This window comes from Erigeron canadensis, chromosome 6 (assembly GCF_010389155.1).
Source record: "Erigeron canadensis isolate Cc75 chromosome 6, C_canadensis_v1, whole genome shotgun sequence".
In the NCBI taxonomy this organism is placed as follows: domain Eukaryota; kingdom Viridiplantae; phylum Streptophyta; class Magnoliopsida; order Asterales; family Asteraceae; genus Erigeron; species Erigeron canadensis.
Genome location: NC_057766.1, coordinates 28,894,566 through 28,919,591, shown reverse-complemented (window position 1 = coordinate 28,919,591; position 25,026 = coordinate 28,894,566). Strand labels below are relative to the sequence as shown.

Below are 25,026 nucleotides of genomic sequence, written 5' to 3'. Positions count from 1 at the left end.
TGGATTAAATTTGTGTTTGATTTTGGATTTGGGATTGTATCTGTGATATATGTTATGCATTAGAATTCTAAATGATTTTGTGTTTTATTTTCATTTGAAATTTTGGATTTTGGACCAAATCTGTAATTTTTGAAAGTTAAGGATGAAAACTGCAAGTGACTAGCCACAACATAGACGATTTATGTAATTAACTATGGGTATCATTAAGTCAATTTACAAGATTACCCATCACGTGCGAATCACCTGACTTGGTTTTAAACGAACGTTTATGGCCAGGACTAAAACTGTTGATGGAACAAAGTTTTTTGAACTAAAACTGTTATTTTTAAAAGTTAGGGATGAAACCTGCAAGCTGGGTATCATGACAGGAACGATTTATGTAATTAACTCTTAGAAAATTTCAAAAGGTAATAGTAGATTAAAGAAATTATAAATACCTTAAATGGTTAAACTCCAAAAGTTTATTGGAAGCTAGAAATATAGATTAAGACTTTTAAAAATCGGAATTATTTTCAAGAAAAAAAAAGTTGACATGAAGTTGTATGCCCTTTAAAGTTTGACTTTTTATTTGGGTTACTATTTGGGCTTTGGTACTTCTCTTTTGGCTAGGGATATGCTAAAGTTAAAAGTAACTTAAGGGGTAAAGTTAAAAGGTTAATGACTATTAGATTAAAATTAATGATTAAGATTTAATCATTATTTTTAAATCTTAACCTTTAATTTTATCGTTTAATTTAACCCCTCAAATTACTCAAATTACTTGTAAGAATCTTTTTCAAATGTGTTTGACTTTAAGGGTGCCTAGACAATCCAGTTCAATGTATCTTTCTAATTTGGTATTTGCTTATTTTTGTTAGTGCAATTATATTATCACATCTAAATATAACATATTTTTCAGCATAGACATAGATTATAGGTATAACCTCTTTTATTTTTTTAACATATATAACGGCGTATTTTATTAAGAATTCCCAGCAAGACGCATTTAGGTTCCAGCTCCAAGTGTCGTCTCTGTATATATAACTTCTTGGTAGAACAAGTATGAAGAATATGAATGTTTGTGGTGAAAGAAAAAAAAAAAGAAAAAGTATACCGCATATAGGGATTTATATCCCAGCCAAGCTTTTTTGGTATCCAGACCATACATATTATTTGCAGCGATAGTAAATCTGGCAAAAAATAGCGAGGCCCCTGTAAGTAATCGCTGTAAATAGTTGGATATGGACAAAAACACCACTATTTGCAGCGATAGTCTGATTTAATTACCAAAAAAGTGGTCGGGATACCAGCTGCCCATTATAATCATGTGTCTTTATTATATTAATTCAGGTACATCACTTTGTTGCTCAACTAGAAATTAGACGGTGGAATTGTCAAATTTGTCATAGTCATTCCTCACATGTCCAACAAATAATTTGGTACTTTTGTCAATTCCTATTTTCCAACTTTGATTTTCATCCACCCCTAAATTCATGGCTAAATTAATCTCAGTCCATTCTATAATGTGACTTCATTTATTAATCCATCACCTCGACCACCAATTTTTCTCAAAGTTACAAATTAGAAAACTATGGCGATGAAAATGATGACTAAAATAGCTGGTTAGAGATACTTTCGGATCTTGAATTCGATTTTTACGGATAACAACTCTTAAGGTTTTTTTCTATGAATACGTGTAACGCCCCATGACCGACATATTGTTTTCTAGAGATACGTGTAAAGTTTCACCATCATAATAAAGTTTTTATGCTGTCATCTCCTGACTGGATGTTTGAAAAAAAAAACTGTGGCTAATGATATACCAAATAATTTTCACCACATTTTTTTATGTATCAATAACGCAACATTTCAAAATGGCTGTGTTAACTTACAAGATTTTCAATAATGCATTGAATATTTTGAAAACAGAAACCGGTTAGTCAGACCTATTGAAACGCACCGTCCGTGTGTTGAACCGGTCGGTTTTCTGTTCAACATGTCCGTTTAAGCGTTTTGTATTTTACATTTGATTTTTTACAATAATTTTACGATGATTGTATATGTTAATTTTATTTTTGTTGTTTGTGAATTTTAAAATTTATATTTTCTATAACTAAAACTATTATATATTTTTTTTTAGTAGATTGTAAATGTATTTTAACTATTTTCGTTGGATCGTAACAAGTTTAATAACATTTCAATAAAAGGAAAACACCAAAACCAAAACCAGTTCAACCGAATTTTTCTCCTCGAGAGGTCCCATTTTTTGTTAGCGAGCACTGACGGACATATCAAGTGAAAAGTGATAGTAGTGGCCTTAATTTGATTGTGGTAAGATATATTTTTAAACTAAGCATTTTCCACTGTAATAGGTAAAGATGTACACGAGGCCTTACATTTACTTGCGAAAGACTCGACCACATGTACAAACATACAAGTTAACAGGTTCCTACTTTTACTTAGTTGTTTTCACCGAAAGAAACTTCTTTTTGGATTTGCTTTATTTTTATTGTTTCTTACTCTAATAGATTACTCGTGATTTAACGCGTTTATGGTACAAAATCTAATTGTGATCATAAAAGGTGAACTAGTGGTCACTTTATCGATGATAAGATGTGACATACATTGTGAGTAATTAGAGTTGAATAAAAGAACAAATAGTTCAATGAGGAAGATGAAAGAAAATTTATCCCGATTTTCATAAGGTGGTGACTTGACGTACATTGTAGTTATTTTGAATATGACATCCCGACTTAGGCATTCAAGTTGATCGTTGCTCGGTTTTCTATGATGTTTTCAAGATAAAAAAAAATTAAATTTTTTTTATGAAGCTCTCTAAAACTATAAATTTATGATTGGAATAAAATATTAGGGGGAGGGAGTGGTCACTTCTTTCCCAAACTTTATCAAATTTCCAGTTTATTACTAACCAATAAAAATTTTCACCTCAATTTTCTCAAACTTTACCAAGTCATTACATAATTGTATAACGGATGATAATTCATGCATCCACACAAATATAAACTTCAAAATTACACATAAGTTATTTAGAAAACAATGAAAAAACAATTTTCATGTAAAGAATAATCATCAGTTGTGCTTGATTTGAAAAGTTCTCAAAGGTTCTCGCAAAAAAAAAAGTTTTCAAAATAACTTTTCACTATATATGTATATATATATACTGTATAGGGAAAAGTGAGTGTGAGGTTGTCACACACCTAAGTTGGGTGAGGAAAAATTAGATCTTGATTTGCGGTAATATTTTAATATTAATGAATAAATGATGGGATCCCTGATTTTTATGGAATAAAAAACCAATATGTGAGAGATTTTTCACCCAAATTGGGTGTGAGATAACCCCACCTTCACTTCTTCCATATATATATATATATAATCAATAATATAAAAGAATTAAAGCACATAGGCTAATATGTAATTAACATAAATAAATAAATAAATAGCTTACGAGGGCTGGCATATAAGTTAACATAAATAAATAAATAGTTTACAATGTAATCAACAATATATAAAAATATTAAATAAATAAAACAGATCTGCTTTTTTCTTCTTCATATACTTTACATACACATATATATAAAATCCTCCATTGATCACAATTAAAAAAAAACATATTATTGTGGGTCTACGTGTTTTTCTCACAGCCAATCTGCTTCCTTCCTCTCCTCTCTCTTTTGTTTCTCCATTCGATGTTCTTCACTGATTTTTTTTGTCTCTCTCTTCCAGTAAAACACTGACGGCGATGTTACCGCGTGGCACCGTTCGGCAAACTCGTTCAACCCCCCCCCCCCCCCCCCAGGCTTATATTTTTACTTTTTGATGAAATTCCAATGATATTTGAAATATTTTGATAGTTTCAACTTTATCTAACTAGTAAAATTAGAATTCCAATTGTTCTTTCTCATATTACTTGTCCATTCAAAGATAATATACCAAATAATAAAATTACCTGAAGAATAATGATACACTATGAAAGCAAATGCCATGACAAGTATAAAAGTTGAAATCGTATGCAAAACAATTCAAGCAATTATGAACACAAATTACCAGATTGTATAATGTATACCCTAGATCATGGATAATAAATTACATAAATGTGTAAATGCGCCGCAGTGAGATCCTGTACAGTAGCAAACTACAGCTTTGTACCAAGTAATCCTTCCGTAAGCACTTGTTCACCTCAAAATGTCGTTTTCTCTAGAATTCATGCTCAAATACCTGTTAATATACTGAAACATTAACAAATACCATAAAAACACAAAATGTATACGAAAATGACTCATAAAGCACTTAAAAACACTAATAATGATGTGGGAAATAGCCAAATAAATATAAAATAAGACATATCAGTAAATTCAAATAGAACATGGCCTCTTTAATTAACCATAGCCCGTGGCCTACAAACTACAAAAGCAAATAATGATGAATCATATGAACAAAGAACCATGACCCACGATTGACGAACCACATGAACCAAAAACCACAACCCACGACTTTCCAACCACATGAACAAATAACAAGCAAACGAATAATCAGGAGCCATTAATTGCATTGGAATGGAAGGTATGTCTTTGAACATTTAGGTTGCGTTTGATACACAGAATATGATTGAATTAAATTGAATTTCGTTTGTGTTTTTGATTGTTTAAATACGGAGGAATCTCATTTCGTTAGAATGTATACATTTCATCATTAAATGGGATCTCCATCTATGTAGCACCGAAACGGGTACGGCAAAGGGGTACGAGAACGAGAAACGGCAAAACTAAAAATTGCAAGATACGGGTACGACAACAAAAAAACATACAAATTTAAAATATATTAATTTTTTATAGAGAGACTTGAGACTTCAGATATTATGTATAACTGTATATGTATAGTTGTATAATATGTGCTTAATCAGTGATCACTCATCGAATGTTTAGTTTTTAATAATTGGTTTTGAAATAAAAAAAAATTGAATGTTGATCAAATTGTATATAATATAGTCTGTTTGGAATACGAAAAGTCCATTAAACTCTAATATTAATTAGACTCAGTATGAAACTTCAAAAAAACTTTTCGATATCTATGGAAATTTCAAGGAAAAGTTTCACACGTGTTTCGTACACGGAAACGTTTCCATGGAGTTTCTAAAACAGGTACGACTACCTGTTTGGAGTTTCGGTGCACATAGATCTCCATTTCTTGGGGATGGTCATTCTCCCAGTTGACTTTTTAAAAACTTGAAAACATTATGACAAATTTAATTTATTCAAATTCTAATTTCTTTAATAGATTTCATTTCTTATATAAATATTATGTGAATCAAATACGCCCTAATAATTTATGTGAATATCAGCTACAATATGTGATTATCAAACTCAAATAACTTTAGGAACTTTTTATTAATATTATCTTTAAAAAAAAACTTTTTGCTTGTGATTATTTGAAAACTAAAATTTTCGTAGATACTAGAAAATTAGCCAAAACTCACTATGATCTAAATTTAACACAATGTATTAATGTGTTTTTAGAAGACACATTGTGTTAAGTTCATATCACAGTGTGTTTGAACAATTTTATGATCACGCTGTGATTTAAAACTTAACACAATGTGTTTATAGAAAACACAACAAAACACACTGTGTTATATTGTAACACCCCGAGTGAGGCTCGAAATGCACCGAAAAGCATGACACAAGATGAAATTATCGTAGCATGAGACTCTATGAATTTAAAAGGATTCCGTGAACCCAACATTTAATACACAAGGTCAAAAAAGCATAAGGAGCATACAACCATCAAAAGTTTACAAAATAACATTTAAGATGGCTAATGATCCTAAGCAAGTCTCATCTTTGGGTAATGAATCACGGATCCATAGTCCAAGTCCAAATCCTAACAATGCACATCAAGCTTTTGGATTCTCTTGGTTACCCGAGAAGTGTATAAAACAATATCAACACTAGGTTGGTGAGTTCGTAGGAAAGAAACGACAAGAACACGTACCGATGCCATTTATAACTTAAATAAGTATAAAGAACGAGAAATTCGATAACAACAAGTATCTAGAGAGTTCTATGACTTCACACATGTACATAATGTCCCTCATTTGTCCTCATGTCATCCATAATGTCATCAAGTACTAAAGTATCCGTATAATGTCATCAAGCACTTAGAGTGCCCATTTATATTGTCATCATATCCGTCATATCCATCATTGTTCTTAACACATCATATTTGGCTCTAAGAACCCATTTTTGACTTAAGATGACTAGGGATTGACCAAGAACAAGATTAATAACATTAAATGATGATTTTGAATTAAATTTATTTACCAAAACTCCCACCAAAGTGCCAAATCCGAATTTGAAGCTTAAAGGAAACTTTTGCACTTGAAAATGCCGAAGTTTTTGATATGTTATGAAGATAATGATAATGATGATTAATCTAACACTAATGTTGCTTGAACAACAATAAATGATGCTAAAATTTAGAGAGAGTGTGAGATCTATGTGTGGTGTTCTTGCAAGGGTTTTAGTGAGAGAGTGAGAGATGAAGAATGATTGGATGAGAGGGGATGGGGTGTAAGGCTAGGGTTGGGTGAAAGGAATGGGTAAATGGGTCATGGGTTGGGTATGGGTCAACCGAAAAGGGAACCATTTAACTTTTTAATTGATTTAAATGTCATCTCATATTATAAAATTGATTAGTACTAACAAATGATCTCGACTAGTACATAAGTCTCAAATTAAATAGTAAATTGATCTACATGAACATATTGCACTTAATTGAACTCCAAGTTACACCCGAAATATATTGATTATCTAAATAATTAGTCAAAATGTACACGTGGTCAACAAGTCAAATTTCATAGATGTTACATATATTCAGATCACAGTGTGTTTTAGCCAGTTTTTTAGTTTTCATAGAATTTTAGTTTTCAAATAAACATTTCACTTGGTGACTAACCATTATAAACGAATAAATCACAAAATCTATGCTATTATTATGGATAATTACCAAAAAAGAGATTTCTTACTAATAAAATTTTTAAAAAGTTATTAGAATAAGAATTCATAAAATAACTATTTATAATTAGTAAATATATTATGTATTTAAAAAATAAAAATTGCTAAATAAAGCCCTTAGAGCTTCACTTAACGTGCATAAAAAGATTGTACTTTTTCATATAAAAATTCCAGTACTCCTGAACTTTATGGTAAGTGTACAACTATTTAATGCAACTTAGCGAACGCCGTTAGGAATTTGTTTAGTAAAACCCTTAATAAATCAATTTAATTTGTGAACGTTTGCACATTATTACAGAATTTCTAATTTGAAACTTACATAACAAGTTATAAGCATGTGTAAAATAGTTCTTGATTGACAACCTAATTAAGTACACTGTACTTACACAACATTCTGCATGCATTGCGATTTAATAAAATGAGTAGCAAGTCGACTGTGTGAGATCGAATGTAATTATTTAATTTCTTTTGCACCTTGGTTGGTTAGCTAACTACATTTTGAATAAATATTTAATTTAATTTATATTTCTAATTTTTAAAAGTAATCAATCATCAATAATAATAATAATAAACAAATATATATATATATAGTAATATTCTGGTGAGAACACTCTTAAAATAAGAACGGTGAGAACACTTTAAAAACATCATTTTGATGCATTAAAAGTACATAAAACTAACATATTGCATAACTAATTATCATTATTTAAATGTTTAACAACACATTCATCCGTCAAAATCGAAATAATTTTGTTTTTTGTTTTGTGCATCCATCTTGGATGCATATTCATCAAAATGATGCATCCAACAAAAAACGTGATTTTTTCGATTTTGATGAATCAATGTGTTATTAAACACTTAAATAATGATAATTAGTTATGCACTATGTCAGTTTTATAGACTTTTAATGCATCAAAATGATGATTTTAAGGTGTTCTCACCGTTCTTATTTTAAAATTATTCTTATTTGATTATATATATATATATATATATATATATATATATCACAGTTTTATCGGCTTCATTGATGACCGGTTTCTTAAGAATGCACTTAAGCAAAATATCTAATGCAATTACATATATAACGTAGTCTTTTCTATTTTCAAGTAAACTATCTTATACGAGTAACTTATTAAGATAACTTTTTTAAATGTACATGTTTTAAGGGGTTTTAGATATTTATGAATTACAACAAAGCATGTAAGAGCTTTGGATATTTATAAATTTTAAGTTAAATTTTTAAAGTTGTTACGCATGTCCAATTACCGAATTACGTACAAGAAATTGACACTGACGTTATTCATGACACAAGCACATTTTTCTTAAATAGGAAAAGACATAAACATTAATTCATAAGGGGGAGGGACCTTTCCATCTCTTTTCAGATACCCAATTAAATTATGGGATAAATATAAAAAATAGAAAACACCTTTAGACCAATTCACAAAAATAGCAGTGATCTTTAAAACATTTGATTTTTAAAAATGACCTTTTATTTATTACCGAAAATAGCAATATGTGACACGTGTAACTGCTGATGTGGTATTTTGTAAATACGTGGCATTATTTATTTAATCATATAGGTATTTTTACCACCATGTCTTTTTCCCCAATACTCGGATATTACAGTATATCTATCATCATCTCATATATATGAGTATGTTTATAATCTACATCTGCAGATCTGTCATCATCATTAAATCCATAGATACAACAATACAACATGATTAAAAACATTCATCTCCATCTCTTTGACATTGGCAGCAAAGCAGCACCACCGCCATTTTTATATATTCTTCCAAATACAACCTTTGACAACTTCTATTTCTAGTAAATAAAATCAACGATCTTCAAGCTTATTAATGGGTGTAAGAAGCCGGATGTTAAAGAGAAAGATGGCCAAATTGATATGTCACCGATTTTACTCTTTTAACCCACGACATAGTAATCATGTTTCACTATATATATATACTCAGATCTAGGAATATATATATATACATATAAATATGAGTTTCTCCCGCTAGTCGCACGACCACCACTGCCGCCGTCTTCTGCAACCATCACTCCCGTCGTCTTCAACCACCACCACTTCCGCAATCTTCAACCACCACCATTCCCTCCGTCGCAACTTCAATCATCACCACGACACACCACAATTGTTCTTGCTTATATATCTATGAAAGTTTTGATAGATCTAGAAAGATTTGAGATATTTTTAATTTTAGATTCGATGATATTTTTTATAGATCCGTGATATTGCCATAGTTTTGTTGATGGTTTTTCTATCTGATAATGATGTTATGGAAATATGAATCTGGGATTCTGGAAATAATGATTATAGATAGATACATAGATTTAGATATAGATTGTGATGAGGATGATGATGGATAAAAGAGTAGATTTGTTATTAATTAAAAAAGAAAACTCTAAGGATATCTGGAAAAAAAAAAGAAGCAAACATAGTAATGTTTTTGATCTTTACTTGGCTTCGAGATGTTTGTTATTGAAAAATGACATGGAAATAAAAAATACCTATATGATTAAATAATAAATGCCACATTTTACAAAATACCACATCAGCAGTTACACGTGTCACATATTGCTATTTCCGGTAATAAATAAAAGACCATTGCTAAAAAACAAAAGTTTTAAAGATCATTGCTATTTTCATGATTTGGTCCAAAGGTGCTTTCTATTTTTTGCATTTATCCCTCAAATTATTCCACCTTATTTCAACTCTCAAACCTTTTTTTCAACATTTTTCTAGTGACAACCGAAACTCCGAACCTTTTCTTCACATTTTAATAATTTATCCTTAACATTTATAAACTTTACATAACTAAACTTTTTTTAATTTATATGTTTTATTAATAAAAAAACACATTACATAATACTTAAAACACATTACATATCAACAGTAAAATATTACATAATTATAAAAATAAGTTTATACAATGCCAAAAAAAAGGTTGGAAACACAAAAAAAGTTGGAAACAACAAAAATTTCACTTTGCTAAAAAAAGAAGAAAGCTATAAGTTGGAGAAAAAAACAAAACAAAAAAAAGTATGCACAGCGGCTCGAAAAAAAAAAAAAAGTTTGACCCAGTCTTACACATTTGGTCCCTGGCGTCTAATATCTTACACCAACAATTCTCCAACGATTAGATTCAAGTTACACTTTCGGTCCCTGTCTTCTTCAGCCCTCAGCGAGCTCCAAGCTCGCGCCACCCATCTCCCTCCGAGTTCGCGGACATGGCATCCGAAGCCCTCTACTTTGCTTTGGAACTTGATGATGAATGAAAGTGGTTATTATTAAAGAAAAAGCCAAATCAATCATGAGCTCTTGACCATATCAACTCAACACCTTGGTAATTTGTATATGAAAATGAGCAAAGAATCTCAAATTTTGATTTCGCCTAGGTACAATCTCGATTGATACAGCTGGTACCTACTTTTGATAGTTTTTAAGATTGGGTATGACACGATATTGGAGAAATCTTGCAAATACCAGGAAATTGACACTAGGTTTTGATGCTAAAACTGATATCACAACTGTCTCATGTCCATCCGGACCATCCCTACATATCTTCTTTAGAACTTCAAAGATGATAATCTAATTATGTCATGGACATAATACGAAGAATAGATATTGTGAATGATTTTATTCTAAATTTTAAAATTAAAAGTTGGAAAATAATAAAAAAAAGGAGAAAAAAAAAAGTAAGGAGTTAATTACAATTTTAAAAGTCTTGATATCTTTTTATATAACTAAAAGAGAATAGTTTTTTCTTATGTGAAACTTATCTTTTCGTGCCAATTAGGTTTTTCGCTTAAGTAACATTTTTTGGTAATTTTAATGTATCTTTTTAAATAAGATATTAAGTCAATTGTTTTTTAATATATATAAAAATTATTCATGTCATTGCAAAATGCTAGAGAAAAAGACGTTTCTTGACAACCATATACGGCATAAACTTACTTGTTTTACAAGTCAAAATATTAAACATGCAGAAATAGCAGAAACCACTTACCACTTTCGAGGGCCAATTGAATTACGAGAAACCATTAGCTACCAAACCAATATATATTAGTGTACCAAACACGAACAAATACCTTTAGTTTGGGATGAGTATATGTCTATATGCTTAGTGTTAGATTATTTTTTTTTAGGTTTTGAGCCATAATATCTTGACGGTGTATGAGGGAGGTTAAAATGTAAGACCTTACCTTTATTAAAGTAGAGATATTGTTTCCATTTTCTAACTAAATGATAAAAAAAACCCTCCAACTTTTGCATGAGATGAGAGTCAAATCTATGACCTGACTTCAGGCCAGAATGTTTACCACAGATTCAACCATGCTGCTGTTATGTCTATATGCTATTATGGCCAATCAAACACATACGCCAAATTATATTTTTTCATATTTATGAGTTTAAATTTCATATTTGTGTATATACCTTCGTTTTTAATAAACAAAACTTTAATGAAATATTAAGGTAGCGTTTAGTTATATCAAAATTTTTATAATTTTTTATTCTAATTTTTCAAGAAAAATAAAAGGGTTGATTTTATCTTTTTGAAAACCATTAAAAAGTTAGAAAACCTGTTTAATTGCAAGTTTGGAAAAAGCAAGAAGTTTCAATTTTTGAAAGAAGAAATAAATATAAAGTAAAAAAAATGAGTTATTGAAAGTCTAGTATGTTTCTTAATAGTTTTTTTTTTTTTTTTTTTTTTATTTTTTTTTTTATATATATATAAAGGCCGGAAACACTCATTTTTTTGATTTTTTCTATACATTCTAAATATGTCCAGTATAACGTTGTACGTTTCCATATATGGATTATTATATAGATAAGGTAGCTAGTGGAGTGGAACCTATTTTATTAAACTTAAAAAACAAGACTTAAGAATACATTAGATCCAGAGATAATTAAATTAATTTTTTTTTTCTTATTTATGAGGTTACGTAACATCCAAAAAACTATTGTATTTTTGTGTCTCCTTCCCATGAATATTTTAAGTTTTTAACGTGACAGGTCTTTTAAATTTCTTAAAGAAAGATGTTTTGTCAATTTAGTATTCGTCAATAAAAAGAAATGACATACATTAATGTATTATATATATAGGTTTTGGTATATATAGATTTTAGGTTAAATAAAACAAGTATTAAAGTAAAACAAATAAAATAATAGATTTCTCTTCACTGAAAATCATCGTGCATCAATTGGTTCATGAATCTTTGTGCATCAATTTAACCATAATCTAAGGGTCAAAATCTTGTTTTATTTGTTTTACGTTAATATTTGTTTTACAATACTCATCCCCTATATATATACATACTAGCTTAAGATTCCGGGTTATACCCGGGTAGTATTAGTATAACCTATTATAATTATAAAAGTTTTGATGTAAATGTTAAATGAGGAAACTTAACAACATAGATGTAATACGTATACATTTATTTTAATACATAAAACACATTACACATACATAAAAATTCAAAACAGAAAATGATACTGATAATAAATTCAAAATGTGATCAAATAAGAGAAAAAATTAACACATTTTGACGTGTTATTTTATGTTTTGTTTTGTTTGTGTTGTAATTAATTGAGATTTTACCTTTAAATAAATGATAAACCTATGGTTTTTTTTTGCATATTTATGTATCTCTAATTCATTGGTTATGTATTTTTATGCACTTTTTACTATAAATTTAATGACTAGATTTAGCAAGAGTTGTTTTCCTTTATAAATAAGCTTAGTATGCCTTAAACATGACATAAATTTAGCAAATTACAATTTCTTTAAATTAGTTAAGTAGTTTTGTTAGTTATATGAATGAGTTTATAACTTAGTTTTGTGAATATCTGTAAAGTAATACTCGTATAACAGTAGTCGTCTTCAAGTGTATTTATTTATATAAAGAATAGATGTACAATACTATAAATAACTAAATTGAATGTGATATGGTTTGCATCAGTAGAGGAAGTACTACAATTAAGCGGAAACTAACAAACCATTGACCAATTTGTTTTTATATCTAATTTTTTGTTTATGACATCATAATTAATAGTTCTTAAAATAAATTAAAGAATGAAAGGGTTTTAGATATGCCAACTAAGCTTATTTTTAGCTAAATTTTAGGATGGGACTTCAGTTTTATATATAGAAGAGATACATATATATTTTTTTTCAATAGTATGTCTTGGCCAAGTTGGACTTCCTTTTTTTTACTTGAAACATGGTCGTTGTTCTTTGAGAAAATGAACAAATGGTTAATCTATTTAATGAAAAGTACTCATGTTTCAATACACAGTCCACGATCAACTTAGAATAAAAGTTTTAGTTGGGCCTTTATATTGGGCTGAGGCCTTTTTTGTATGACCAAAATCTCTTCAAAAGATATACATAATGGGCTCATAGCCTAACCACGTTTTATTTTTTGTCAAGTGACAAATAATAAACCCATGTCAATTTTGGAACCGAAAAGAAGCTGATCGGACATCTTAATACAAACAGATGTTTCATTTAGATGTTTCATTTGATATTCTCTTTGTTGGGAGCATAATGTATCCTTAACAAATAAAAACATTACAGATATGTAAAATCATCTTATAGAATTATTTTTTCTAATTGTAGAACTTTGATGACCTTTTCCGGGGCAGTAACCATAGCTTTAACTGGATAACAGCGCAGTAGAATCCTGCAAAAATACATATAAGTCAGGTTCATTAATCGCTACTAATGCCAAAAGGGTAAATCCATTGTGCTGATATACCTACATAATTTGTGAAGCAAAACATAAAACAACATTCACATAAACTTCATAGAACTACCTTTCGAACCAAGTTCATTTCTCATAATACTCCTTCGAACGAATCCATTTTGTAGCAGTCCACTTATTTCCCTTGATAACAGGGCACTCAGCTATGCAATAATGAGAAAATTGCAAAATTTAGTGTAAAATAACATGTCTCGTGTAACCTTTGTGCAAAGGTATGTAGCATATGAAGTGTTGAATGGATAATACATGGATGTGACATTCGATAATAATCACTTGATATATACAAAAACAATAACTCACCATATTCACTTGAATACTCGGAAGTGCCATCTGGTTTAACGTTCCATAGAAGCAATGCGTCTCCCATTTTTGGTTTAGCATATAAGACGCTTTTGTTACATTCAGAATATTCAAACGCCCAACGATGTACATCATCATACTTTCCCATTGCAGAAGGGAAGGCTGTCTCACCCCCATCTTCAGTATCCGATCTGTAAATGATGAGAGAATTATTTAAAGAGATCAAAGAAGATGAAACAAAGTCCATGAAAAAAAAAAGAAGAAGAAAAGACATCACTTACAGGTACATTAGAACTGTTGCCATCCGTTTACCTCTCTTCCCGGTTTGATAATCATCAAGATACAAGTCATTATGAAGTGGATATTTATCTCCTACTTCATAATGGATAACTTGAAGTCCTTCACCATTTTCTGAACAGAAATAAAAACCGGTTTATCTGTTTAAGTAAGGCCATAAAAGCTAATCACTAGGTTGGGCATGTGTCTTCAAAAGAGTGAAACTCCCTGGAGGTCACAGGTTCAACCTCTGGTTCCATAAAAAAAGATGACCTAGTGGCCACGAAGTTTCAGATGCTTTGACTCCGGGCTCGCAAAGCGAGTCAGATTAGTCAGCTCACAAAGCGAGTGGGCACCCATGGTTACCAAAAATAAGGCCATAAAAGCTGTTTTTTAGTGGTGTTCAACTCATTGAGTATGGGTATCCTAAGAAAAGAAAGAAGCAAAATCCAGTTCTTTTGGTTGTCCAAAAGAACTTAAGTGAAAGAACATTGGTAGCGCTTTCTAATATACATACCTACAGGTAAGAAGGTGAAGTCTGCAATCTTTTTCTCAATAGCCCGGATTGTTTCATCTTGTCCTCGGTCCAGCATAGTTAAAGAGCATGGACTGAACCTGAATAAATACTCGTACGATATCTAAGTGTTTGGTATAAAGCCAAGTCTCATGCTAGAACATATGAAGACCCTAAACATGTATGCAATCTTATAGCTATGCAAAGAGATATGCACTACATACCATGTGTCTTCGTATGTTTCGCGAGTTACCAAATCAGTAATAGTTGACCTTCTCATATGTGGTTTAGCGACGTTAATTAGATATTCACATTCCTTTTTCGACTGTCATTAAAAAGAACTTATTTCAGTTACATATGTTTCTACAGATTCAAAAAAAAGTCTATATATGTTTAAGCAACACAAGGCTTACTTTCCGTTATGAAGTCACTTAATTAGTAAGCCCAAATGATGGATTTGTTTAAGCAAAAGATTTTATAACCAACTATAACCTTTTCCAAAATCACAAAGAATATATGCATAAAGAAAAAAATTTGTAGAACATAATTCTGACCAGAAAGTTATGATAGATGACAACTCTAGGCTCCCATGAGATCACTTCAACCGAGTGATCTAATCCATCACTGCACCCGTCACTTCTAACTCACCCATAATGAATATTAGTTTAAGTCCTATCCAAAATTGAGCCGGATCAAATTAGAACAAACTTTAATCTAAATGCAAACTGACCTTGCAGCATCAGTATCATTTTGAACGATGGAGTTGGGAACATGATCTGTTGTAAATTTACTTGGAATCGGATGAACTCCGTGAGCAAGAAGGATCAAAGTGAAAAACAAACAGAGAGTCTGCATTGAAAAGATCAAAATGAAAACAGCCAGACTCTGGTGGAATATTTAAGGTACTGGAACGGGTTCTGCCCCTTCAAAACTTTGATTTAAAAATAGGAATGTCACGAAAGGATTAAAATAAAACATATCTTGCGGATGGACCACGTACTCTTAAAATGTCCAAACAACAATTGCAATCATCGAAGAATGCATACACTAGGAAACAAATTCTTCTATGTAATTCCCATTTTTAAATTATATATTTGGATGGGTCACCCTCCTGCCCCTTGAAACTTCCACCGTTGACAAAATTTTTTTGTCTCAGTTTGTATATGCTTCAAAATGTGTAAAATGTCTGAAGAACACATCAAATTTGGAATCCAGAAGAAGCTTATTAGCCTAAAAATTCAAGTTCTGGTATATATGTGAAAATTACCAGATTTATGTATAAGTAGAGGTACAATAGTTTTACTGGTGCTGAGTATGGAACTGCAACTTTTCGATGTTAAACTTGTGTTATACTTGTTTTGACTTAGCCCTTAAAAATTTTTGATCATAGCAATATGATGCATTATTCTATCGAAAAGGATTCAACGCAGTAATAATATTTATAATACTTTGTTTCCAGTAGGCCCGGGAGTATCAGCGACTCTAGAGTCGATTAATAATATTTATAATACTTTCAATGACATGTGGAATTTGCTTACTTAAAACATGGGGACATTTTGCAGTATGTTATCGGGAGCTTCATTAGCCCAAAATCGATCAACATGCATGCGTGTTCAGCTGAAGTCTCTGCTTAACATGTATGACAAATGAAGGTGGCTTCAGAGTTTTAATTCCTTAAGCGTGTGAGGAATGATACTGTATAGAGGGGCTATATAAATTTATAATGGAGATTGATTTCTAGTTTAAGAATTGAAGTACTATTGCAGTTTCGGATGTTTAATCTCAGAAAAGTACTCATCTATAGATTTTATAAGCAACTTGGACTGGTTATATATCATCATTGCTCCAACTTCAGTCCACTATGAACTTGGAATAAAAGTTTTAGTTGGGCTTTTATGTTGGGCCGAGGCCTTTTCTTATGACACCAAATGGTTAACATAATTGTTCAGCTATTATAACACAAACAGATTTTTTCATTTGATCATCTTTTTTGGGAGCATAATGTATCCTTAACAAATAACAACATTACAGATATTTAAAATCATCTTATAGAGTTATTTTTTCTGATTGTAGAACTTTGATGTCATTTTCTGGGGCAGTTCTTTAACTGGATAACAGCTCAGTAGAATCCTCCAAAAATACATGAGTCAGGTTCATTAATCGCTACGAATGTCAAAAGGTAACCATAACCAATGTGCTGATATGCCTGTCATTTGTGAAGCAAGATGCAAAAACATGTACATAAACTTTATAAGAGTACCTTTTAAACCAAATTTATTCCTCATAATGCTCCTTCGAACGAATCCATTTTGTAGCAGTCCACTTATTCCCCTTAATAACAGGGCACTCAGCTATGCAATAACGAGAGAAGTGCAAAATTCAGTGTAAAATAATGTCTCGCTAATCTTTGTACAAAGGTATGTAGCATATGAAATGTTGAATGGATAATACATAGATGTGACACTCAATATAAATCACCTAATATATACAAAAACAATAACTCACCATATTCACTTGAATACTCGGAAGTGCCATCTGGTTTAACGTTCCATAGAAGCAATGCGTCCCCGATTTTTGGTTTAGCATATAATACGCTTTTATCACATTCAGAATATTTAAACGGCCGACGTGCATCATTATACTTTCCCATTGCAGAAGGAAAGGCTGTCTCACCCCCATCTTCAGCATCCGATCTGTAAATGATGAGAGAATTATTCAAAGAGATCAAAGAAGATGAAACAAAGTCCATGAAAAAAAAAAAAGAAGAAGAAAAGACATCACTTACAGGTACATTAGAACTGTTGCCATCCGTTGACCCCTCTTCGTGGTTTGATAAAAATGCAAGTCACTATGACGTGGAAATTATCTCCTACTTCATAGTGGATAACTTGAAGTCCTTCACCATTTTCTGAACAGAAATAAAATCGGTTTATCTGTTTATGTAAGGCCATAAAAGCTAACCACTAGGATGGTGGTCCAGTGGTTGGGAACGTGTCTTCAAAAGGGTGAAACCCTTGGAGGTCACAGGATCGATCCCTGGTTCCTTAAAAAAAAGATACCCTAGTGTCAAGGAGGTTTGATTGCTTTGACTCTCGCCCGCAAAGCAAGTCAGCTCTTAGGATTAGTCTGCTCGCAAAGTGAGTGACTGAATGAGACACCCATGGGCCATGGGTACCAAAAAATAAGGCCATAAAAGCTGTTTTTTAGTGGTTTTCAACTCGTTCAGGAGTATGGGTATCCCAACAAAAGAAAGAAGCAAAATTTAATTCTTCTGGTTGTCCGAAAGAACTTAAGTGGAATAATATTGGTAGCGCTTTCTGATATACATACCTACAGGTAAGAAGGTGAAGTCTGCAATCCTTTTCTCAATAGCCCGGATCGTTTCATCTTGTCCTCGCTCCAGAAATGTTAAAGAGCACGGATGGTACCTTTATAAAATTGCGTACTATATGTAAGTGTTTGGTATAAAGCCAAGTCCCATGCTAGAATATATCAAGACTCTAAACATGTATGTAAGCTTGTAGGTATGCAAAAAGATAAACACTACATACCATGTGTCTTCATATGTTATGAGCAATCGTAGAATTACTTGGATTCGCATGAACTCCATGAGCAAGAAGGATCAAAGTGAAAAACAAACAGAGAGTCTGCATTGAAAAGATCAAAATGAAAACAACCAAACTCTGGTGGAATATTTAAGGCGATGGAGAGGGTTCCCACCCCTCCAAACTTTGATTTTTAAATAGAAATATCAGGAAAGGATTAAAACAAAACATATCTTACGGATGGACCACGTACTCTTAAAATGGCCAAACAACAATTGCAATCATCGAAGAATGCATACACTAGCGAAAAAATGCTTCTATGTAATTCCCATTTTTAACTTATCTATTCGGAAGGGTCACCCTCCTGCCCCTTGAAACTTCCACCGTTGACAAAAAATTTTTTGTCTCGGTTTGTATATGCTTTATTATCTGTGGATGTTTCAAAAGGAGTAAAATGTCTGAAGAACACATATCAAATTTGGAAGCAAGAAGAAGCTTATTAGGCTGCCTATATATGTAAATATTATCAGATGTATGTGTAAGTAGAGGTACAATACATTGACTGGTCCCGAGTATGGAGCTGCAAGTTATTGATGTTAAACTTGCTGTAATACTTATGTTGACTTCGACCTTACAATGTTTGATCATGTCACTATGATGCAGGTTCTCTGTCGAAAAGGATTCAATGCAGTAATCTAGTAGTTATGACATTTATTTCACTTTTGTTTCCAGGGCGGGGAGTATGCAGTGTCTCTAGAGTCAACTAGTAATAGACTAATATCTGTGATATATTCAATGACATATGTAATCTGCTTAATTAGATCAAGGGGACATTTTGCAGTAAGATATCGGGAGCTTCATTAGCTCAAAATCGAGCAATATACATGCACATTCAGCTGAAGTCAACTGAAGTACCATTGCAGTTTCGGATGTTCAATCTCAGAGGAGTAGTCATCTAGAGACTTTATGAGCAATTTCGGACTGGTTATATATCATCATAGCACCAACTTCAGTACGAGTGTTACACATAACGAGTTAATTTTGGTTCCTACTTTATTAGTTTTTATTGTAATCTACTATTTCCTAACCTTATAAAAGAATCAAATCGGCTCAACGATATACACAACATATTTTCCTGTGACCATATAATACAACCTGATAGTTGATTTCATATTCTGTTTAATCGGAACACAACATTCTTTCTGTTAAAATTTTGCATCCATATAATAATACAAACATTATATATATGTAAAATTATCTTATAGAATGACTTCTGATTTTGGAACTTTGACGTCATTCAATAGCAGTAACGATAGCTTTAACCAGATGAGATCACATTAGAATTCTGCCAAAATAAGAGTCAGGTTCACAATCCACTACTAATGTAATAAGGGTAACAAATGTGCTGATATGCATATGCAAATTATGAACCAACTTTCCTTAGGCTTTATAGAAGTACCTTTTGAAGTTTGAACCAAAATTATTCCTTGTACTCCTTGTCGTGAATCCATTTTGTAGCGGTCCACTTAGTCCCCTTGATAACAGGGCACTCGCCTATGCCAAGAGAGAAAGTCAAAGTTGGTGTTACATAACATGTCTTATATAACCTTAGTATAAGGATGTTTAGCGTATGCAAAGCTCAAATAACTGCAGGAATACAAAGTTGTGACACGCGATAACTGACCATGTAAACTTGAATCATCGGAAGTGCCATCTGGTTTTATGTTCCAGAAAACTAATGCGTCCCCCGTTTTTGGTTTAACAGATAACCCTCTTTTACCACATTCAGAGAATGCACTACGCCAACGTACATCACTGTAGATTCCCTTTGCAGAAGGGAAAACCGTGTCACCGCCTTCTTCAACATCTGATCTGTAATCAAAGAGGTCAGAGGACACCAAACGAACTCCATGAAAGCAGAAGAAAAAAAAAACGTAACTTACAGGTACATCACAACTGTTACCATCCGCTGACCCTCATTTCTGATGTTATAATCATTCAGATAGAAGTCAAAATGAGGTCCAAATTTCTGACCTACTTCAAAGCGGAGAACTTGAAGTCCTTCACCATGCTCTGAACATAAATTAATCTCAGTTTATCCGTGTAAGGTTAAATAGTGATTTTTAATGGCGTTCAACAAGATACGAAGTAAAAAAAAAAAAGAAAAAGAAAAATGGAGTATGTGTAGAGTATCCTAGCAACAATATTAGAAGCAAAACTCAACTTTTTTGGTTGTCCAAATTTATTTACTTGAAAGTTGAAACAGCTAGAAATCAATTAATGTAAATATTAAAAGTGAGTAAACATTGAATGTGCTTTCTAATATACATACCTACAGGTAAGAAAGTGAACTCTGCTATCCTTTTCTCAATAGCCCGGACTATTTCATCTTGCCCACGTTCCAGAAATGTTATAGAACATACACGGAACCTGAAATAAGAGACTTGGTCATGTGAGTGAAGCAGGATTTCACGAGGTACACAGGAACAAACATGTTAAGCTTGAGGTAGAGCTACAAGTGGATGATCATGAGTTGAAGAATAATCAAGAAGGAAGCGTTAGACAAGAAGAACCTCAAGGTTAAAAGCAGTTTAGGAAGCTAATCTAAATGCAGTACAATCATAATGCTGGTAGTAGAACTAGGATTAGTTATATGAATTCCCCATCTATAGAGGGGGTTGTAGTCGTTTAGAGCATCCCGTAAATCGACTGTAACTTGGTGTTTAGTCATATAAACTGCATACCTAGTATCTATGACTGTCGACTTGGTCCTTAAGTCAAAAACTGTGGACTTCTCCATATGAGGTTTAGCAATATCAATTAGATGCTCACACTCTTCTTTCGTCTGTCATTAAAAAGGAAACATAGTTTAGTTCCGTGTGTTTCCACAAAATGCAAACTCACAACTTATTAGTCTTTGTGCAATCACAAACACAACGCTTTCTTTTTGTTTTTAAACACTAACTTTTTATCTCTACAAAAAGGATGGATTATTGCATTATGTTCAGGATTAACTTAATTACCAATTTTCCAAATCATCCACTTCAAAAAATAAATCAAACCAATTAACATGAATATAAAAAGCTAAGAATCACTAATACTGACCAAGAAATTATGATAGACGGTGGCTCTAGGCTCCCATGAGATCACTTCAATGGATTGATCTACTCTTCCATCGCAACCATCACTTCTTCACACACCAAAGATCAAAGCAGTTTGAGTCCAATCTAAAATAAATCCGGAAAGATCCTCTAAAGTTGAAGTTGGTAAAAAAAATTTAGTAGGTGGTTGACCCGTTATAATGTTTAAACTTTTTTATTGGTTCAACATGAACAACTTGACGGATTTCAACTTGAGAAGATTGCAATCCCAACTATAAAATAAACCAATTTATAATCTAAATGCAAACTGACCTGCCAGTGTTGTTACCAACACGTTGAACAATATCATGAGTGTCGGTAAGATTAGTTGATACCGAATGGATTCCATGAGCAATAAGGACCAAAATGAAAAATAAACAGGGAGTCTTCATTGAAAAGATCAAAGTGAAAAGCAACCAAACAAATGGTGGAACATTTAAGGGGAGCCATAGGAGGTTCGGATCCTTCCAAGTTTGAATATAAAAATAGCAAGTATTATTAACATTTTAGGACTACACATCAAAAGCCAAGAAGGGTCCAAACACTAAATAACAAATGTAGACAATGAACTATACATATAAAATAGAACGAGTGTTTCCATATAACGATTAAACAGAAGAGGTTTTCCTTGTTAGGTTTACCTAGAGAGTGGGAGTCTTTGACTCAAAACTTCACAGCCTAACTGAGGTACACCTGTGACTGTTTCTGAAACCTTTCCCTGGACTCCCCCAAGAAGCTACCAGTGAAGTTCAAACCTGTGAGGATTGAGGACGTCTAAGGTTGGTTTGAACAAATGCTTCCATATAATTAGCATTTCAAAATCAAAAGTTTGCAGGTCTGCTGTATACACAAAGCAGTCATAGCTAGTGAATGCATTTCACATTCAAAAGGTTATGTAAACCAAGACAGTATGGTTAACACAAAATTTACACAATCTGGCTGAGGTGCACAAATGGACCAACCCTGGGGCTTAAAATAAAAAGCTCTGTACAGCTCGATAGTCCTGAACCGACCCAATATTATCCATCAACTATTATTGTATTGAATCCATGAACGGTAACTCTTTTGACAAGATTCAATTAACTTTATCCATGCCTCAAGACAAGTAAACCAATAGTTAGAGTGGTGATAAAGGGCATCAACATCAGTGATATATCCTAAAATGAAAAACAAATTTAACTCTAGCAAAGGATGAGGCCGGGGTGTAATCAGATTTGAAAGAAATTTGTTCTCGCGATTGTAAACCTTCCATGTTATCTCTAAACAACAGTTTTAGATGAGCAAACCAATGAGAGCATGGTGAAAACCTGCAAAAATACCGACTCAGGTTCACTAGTAAATCCTAAAGGCAAAAGAGAATAAAAATAAAAGTGGCTAATTATCTGAGAGATGTAAGCTACACATATGGTAAGAGTAATCACCTATACCTTCGATGAAATAGCTGCATCATGTAAAGAACTGTGAATTAAACAAATGGTGATATCTACTGAAAACATGTGCACTGATTGCTTGAAGCTTTATAGCAGTACCTTATAAAATTATGTCCGATACTCATTGACACGGATCCATTTTGTAGAAGACCACTTGTTGCCCTTAATAACTGGGCATCCACCTTGAAATATAAAAACAGAAAGTATAGAATGTCATATAACATGTCTCAAACAAGTGTAGAAACCGATTATGATATACGAAAAGCTCAATGAACAACAAAATTACACAGCTGCCTGCAGACTAACTACAAAATATACATCACTTCGATAAATGTCAATAACAGACCATGAAAACTTGAAGGATCTGGAGTTGCATCTGGTTTTAAGCTCCAGAAAAGTAACGCATCTCCCATGTTCGGTTTAACAGATAACCCTTCTTTACCACAATCAGATAGTTCATTCCACCAAGGTACGTCACTAATGTTTCCCTTTGCAGAAGGGAAGACTGTTTCGCCCCCTTCTTCAACATCTGATCTTTAGAATGATATTTAACTCAAACACATCAGAAGGGATCATACAATATCCATGAGATACAATAAGAACACATCACTTACAGGTACATCAGAACTGTAGCCATTCGTTGACCCCCCTTCTTAGTGTTATAATCATCATTGAAGTAGTCAAAGTGAGGTTCATATTTCTGACCAACTTCATAGTGCAGAACTTGGAGTCCTTCACCATGTTCTGAACAGAGATTCAAATCAGTAAATCTGTTTGTGTTATATAGGCAAATAGTTTATCCGAATAATCCACTAAAGTAGCTTAAAAATCCTTACCAACCGGTAAGAAGGTGAAGTCTGCAATCCTTTTCTCAATAGCACGGACTGTCTCATCTTGTCCTCGTTTTAAAAATGTTCCAGAACTTGTGCGTACCCTGAATAAAGATATAAGGCCAAATTAGTAGAAAGTAGAAACAATAACGCCTGACAAAGTGCTTAGAATGGAATTAGTACTTAAAAAATCAGAAATAGAGAGAGGACAAAACTGAATACCTACTATCTTTGCTTTTGCCGGTCACACTATCAACAATGGTTGACTTCTCCATATGAGGTTTAGCAAGATTAATTAGATATTCACATTCTTCTTTCGACTGTCATAATAGAGGAAAATATTTTACTTTTGTGTATTTCCACATGATACAAATCCACAACTGATCAGTCTTTGTTCATACAATAAACATTGATCCAATTATAGTTAAATACATATATAAGTCATCTAAAACACAGTGCTAGAGTGAATATATAAACATTTATGCATCTAAAATCAAACGAAAAAAAAAGAAAAGAAAACTAACCAGGAAATTGTGATAGATAACAGCTCTAGGCTCCCATGAGATAACTTCAACCCAATGTTCCACCTTACCATCACTTCTACATACATTCACACAAAATACCAAAACATTTTATATACATTTCCAGCAGTAAATAATCTGAAACCGATTCGGGGGGTCACATTCCAAAACAACAAATTTATAAAACTGACCTGGTGGCAGCAGCATTGGTTACACGTTGAACCATAGAGGTAAGATCATTAGCTTCTTGAGAAGTATTAACAGAATCTCTTGGAATAGAAAGAATTCCAAGAGCAAGAAGGATTAAAATGAAAAACAAACATATAATTATTAATGAAAATATCAGTGCTGCTGATGATGATGATGAATTCTTTGATGCACCACCACGAGTATGTAATCTCCCTCTAGGCACCATTTTTTTTTTGTTTTGTTTTAATGATTTTCTTGTGAAATCAGATTTCTGATTGCATAATGGGATTTTTCATAAAAATATCATATGATCTTATGAATTTTGTGACTATGATTCATATTTTTGTTCATCAAAGTAACATGATACAAAAAATAGGTGTGACATATTAAAGCTATGTTTAATTTGTTTCTTAAATTCGTATGTGATCAATTTCTAGTGAAAAAAAAAAAAAACAGGAAAATCAACCACATACATATACATC

General features: G+C 32.2%; 3 protein-coding genes and 1 pseudogene across 3 annotated transcripts; all 4 read right to left on the bottom strand.

Moving 5' to 3' along the window:
- Window positions 1-13,542: 13,542 nt before the first annotated feature.
- Window positions 13,543-15,744, bottom strand: LOC122604639 (probable prolyl 4-hydroxylase 10). Its single transcript, XM_043777513.1, has 8 exons — window positions 15,620-15,744; window positions 15,444-15,528; window positions 15,114-15,214; window positions 14,893-14,990; window positions 14,381-14,510; window positions 14,100-14,290; window positions 13,852-13,942; window positions 13,543-13,718 (listed from the first exon to the last, which is right to left on the bottom strand). The coding sequence occupies exons 1-7, from the start codon at window positions 15,742-15,744 to the stop codon at window positions 13,866-13,868; spliced, it is 807 nt and encodes a 268-aa protein (XP_043633448.1). The 3' UTR covers window positions 13,543-13,718; window positions 13,852-13,865.
- A 1,134-nt stretch (window positions 15,745-16,878) lies between these two features.
- Window positions 16,879-18,499, bottom strand: LOC122604638 (annotated as a pseudogene).
- Window positions 18,500-19,572: 1,073 nt separating this feature from the next.
- On the bottom strand, window positions 19,573-22,370 carry LOC122605677 (probable prolyl 4-hydroxylase 10). Its single transcript, XM_043778630.1, has 7 exons — window positions 21,540-22,370; window positions 21,179-21,279; window positions 20,767-20,864; window positions 20,378-20,507; window positions 20,119-20,306; window positions 19,894-19,988; window positions 19,573-19,779 (listed from the first exon to the last, which is right to left on the bottom strand). Exons 2-6 carry the CDS (start codon window positions 21,232-21,234, stop codon window positions 19,915-19,917), a joined length of 546 nt encoding a protein of 181 aa, XP_043634565.1. The 5' UTR covers window positions 21,235-21,279; window positions 21,540-22,370; the 3' UTR covers window positions 19,573-19,779; window positions 19,894-19,914.
- A 114-nt stretch (window positions 22,371-22,484) lies between these two features.
- LOC122605613 (probable prolyl 4-hydroxylase 10) lies at window positions 22,485-24,819 on the bottom strand. The gene is made up of 7 exons (XM_043778574.1): window positions 24,547-24,819; window positions 24,359-24,434; window positions 24,057-24,154; window positions 23,841-23,938; window positions 23,619-23,748; window positions 23,351-23,538; window positions 22,485-23,186 (listed from the first exon to the last, which is right to left on the bottom strand). Exons 1-7 carry the CDS (start codon window positions 24,768-24,770, stop codon window positions 23,113-23,115), a joined length of 888 nt encoding a protein of 295 aa, XP_043634509.1. The 5' UTR covers window positions 24,771-24,819; the 3' UTR covers window positions 22,485-23,112.
- Window positions 24,820-25,026: the final 207 nt, after the last annotated feature.

Bases quoted from the DNA above. Each gene is read 5' to 3' on its own strand.
- LOC122605613 (XM_043778574.1), bottom strand. From the start codon at position 24,770: ATGGTGCCTAGAGGGAGATTACATACTCGTGGTGGTGCATCAAAGAAT. The intron at 24,155-24,358 runs GTTAGTTTTCTT...CTATTATGACAG, and splicing joins TTATCTATCACAATTTCCTG to TCGAAAGAAGAATGTGAATA. The intron at 23,749-23,840 runs GTAAGGATTTTT...ATCTCTGTTCAG, and splicing joins CTTCACCTTCTTACCGGTTG to AACATGGTGAAGGACTCCAA.
- LOC122604639 (XM_043777513.1), bottom strand. From the start codon at position 15,744: ATGCAGACTCTCTGTTTGTTTTTCACTTTGATCCTTCTTGCTCACGGA. The intron at 15,215-15,443 runs GTCAGAATTATG...TTTTAATGACAG, and splicing joins TCATCTATCATAACTTTCTG to TCGAAAAAGGAATGTGAATA. The intron at 14,511-14,892 runs GTATGTATATTA...ATTTCTGTTCAG, and splicing joins CTTCACCTTCTTACCTGTAG to AAAATGGTGAAGGACTTCAA.
- LOC122605677 (XM_043778630.1), bottom strand. From the start codon at position 21,234: ATGGAGAAGTCCACAGTTTTTGACTTAAGGACCAAGTCGACAGTCATA. The intron at 20,307-20,377 runs GTAAGTTACGTT...CTTTGATTACAG, and splicing joins GTAACAGTTGTGATGTACCT to ATCAGATGTTGAAGAAGGCG. The intron at 19,989-20,118 runs GTCAGTTATCGC...CTCTTGGCATAG, and splicing joins CGATGATTCAAGTTTACATG to GCGAGTGCCCTGTTATCAAG.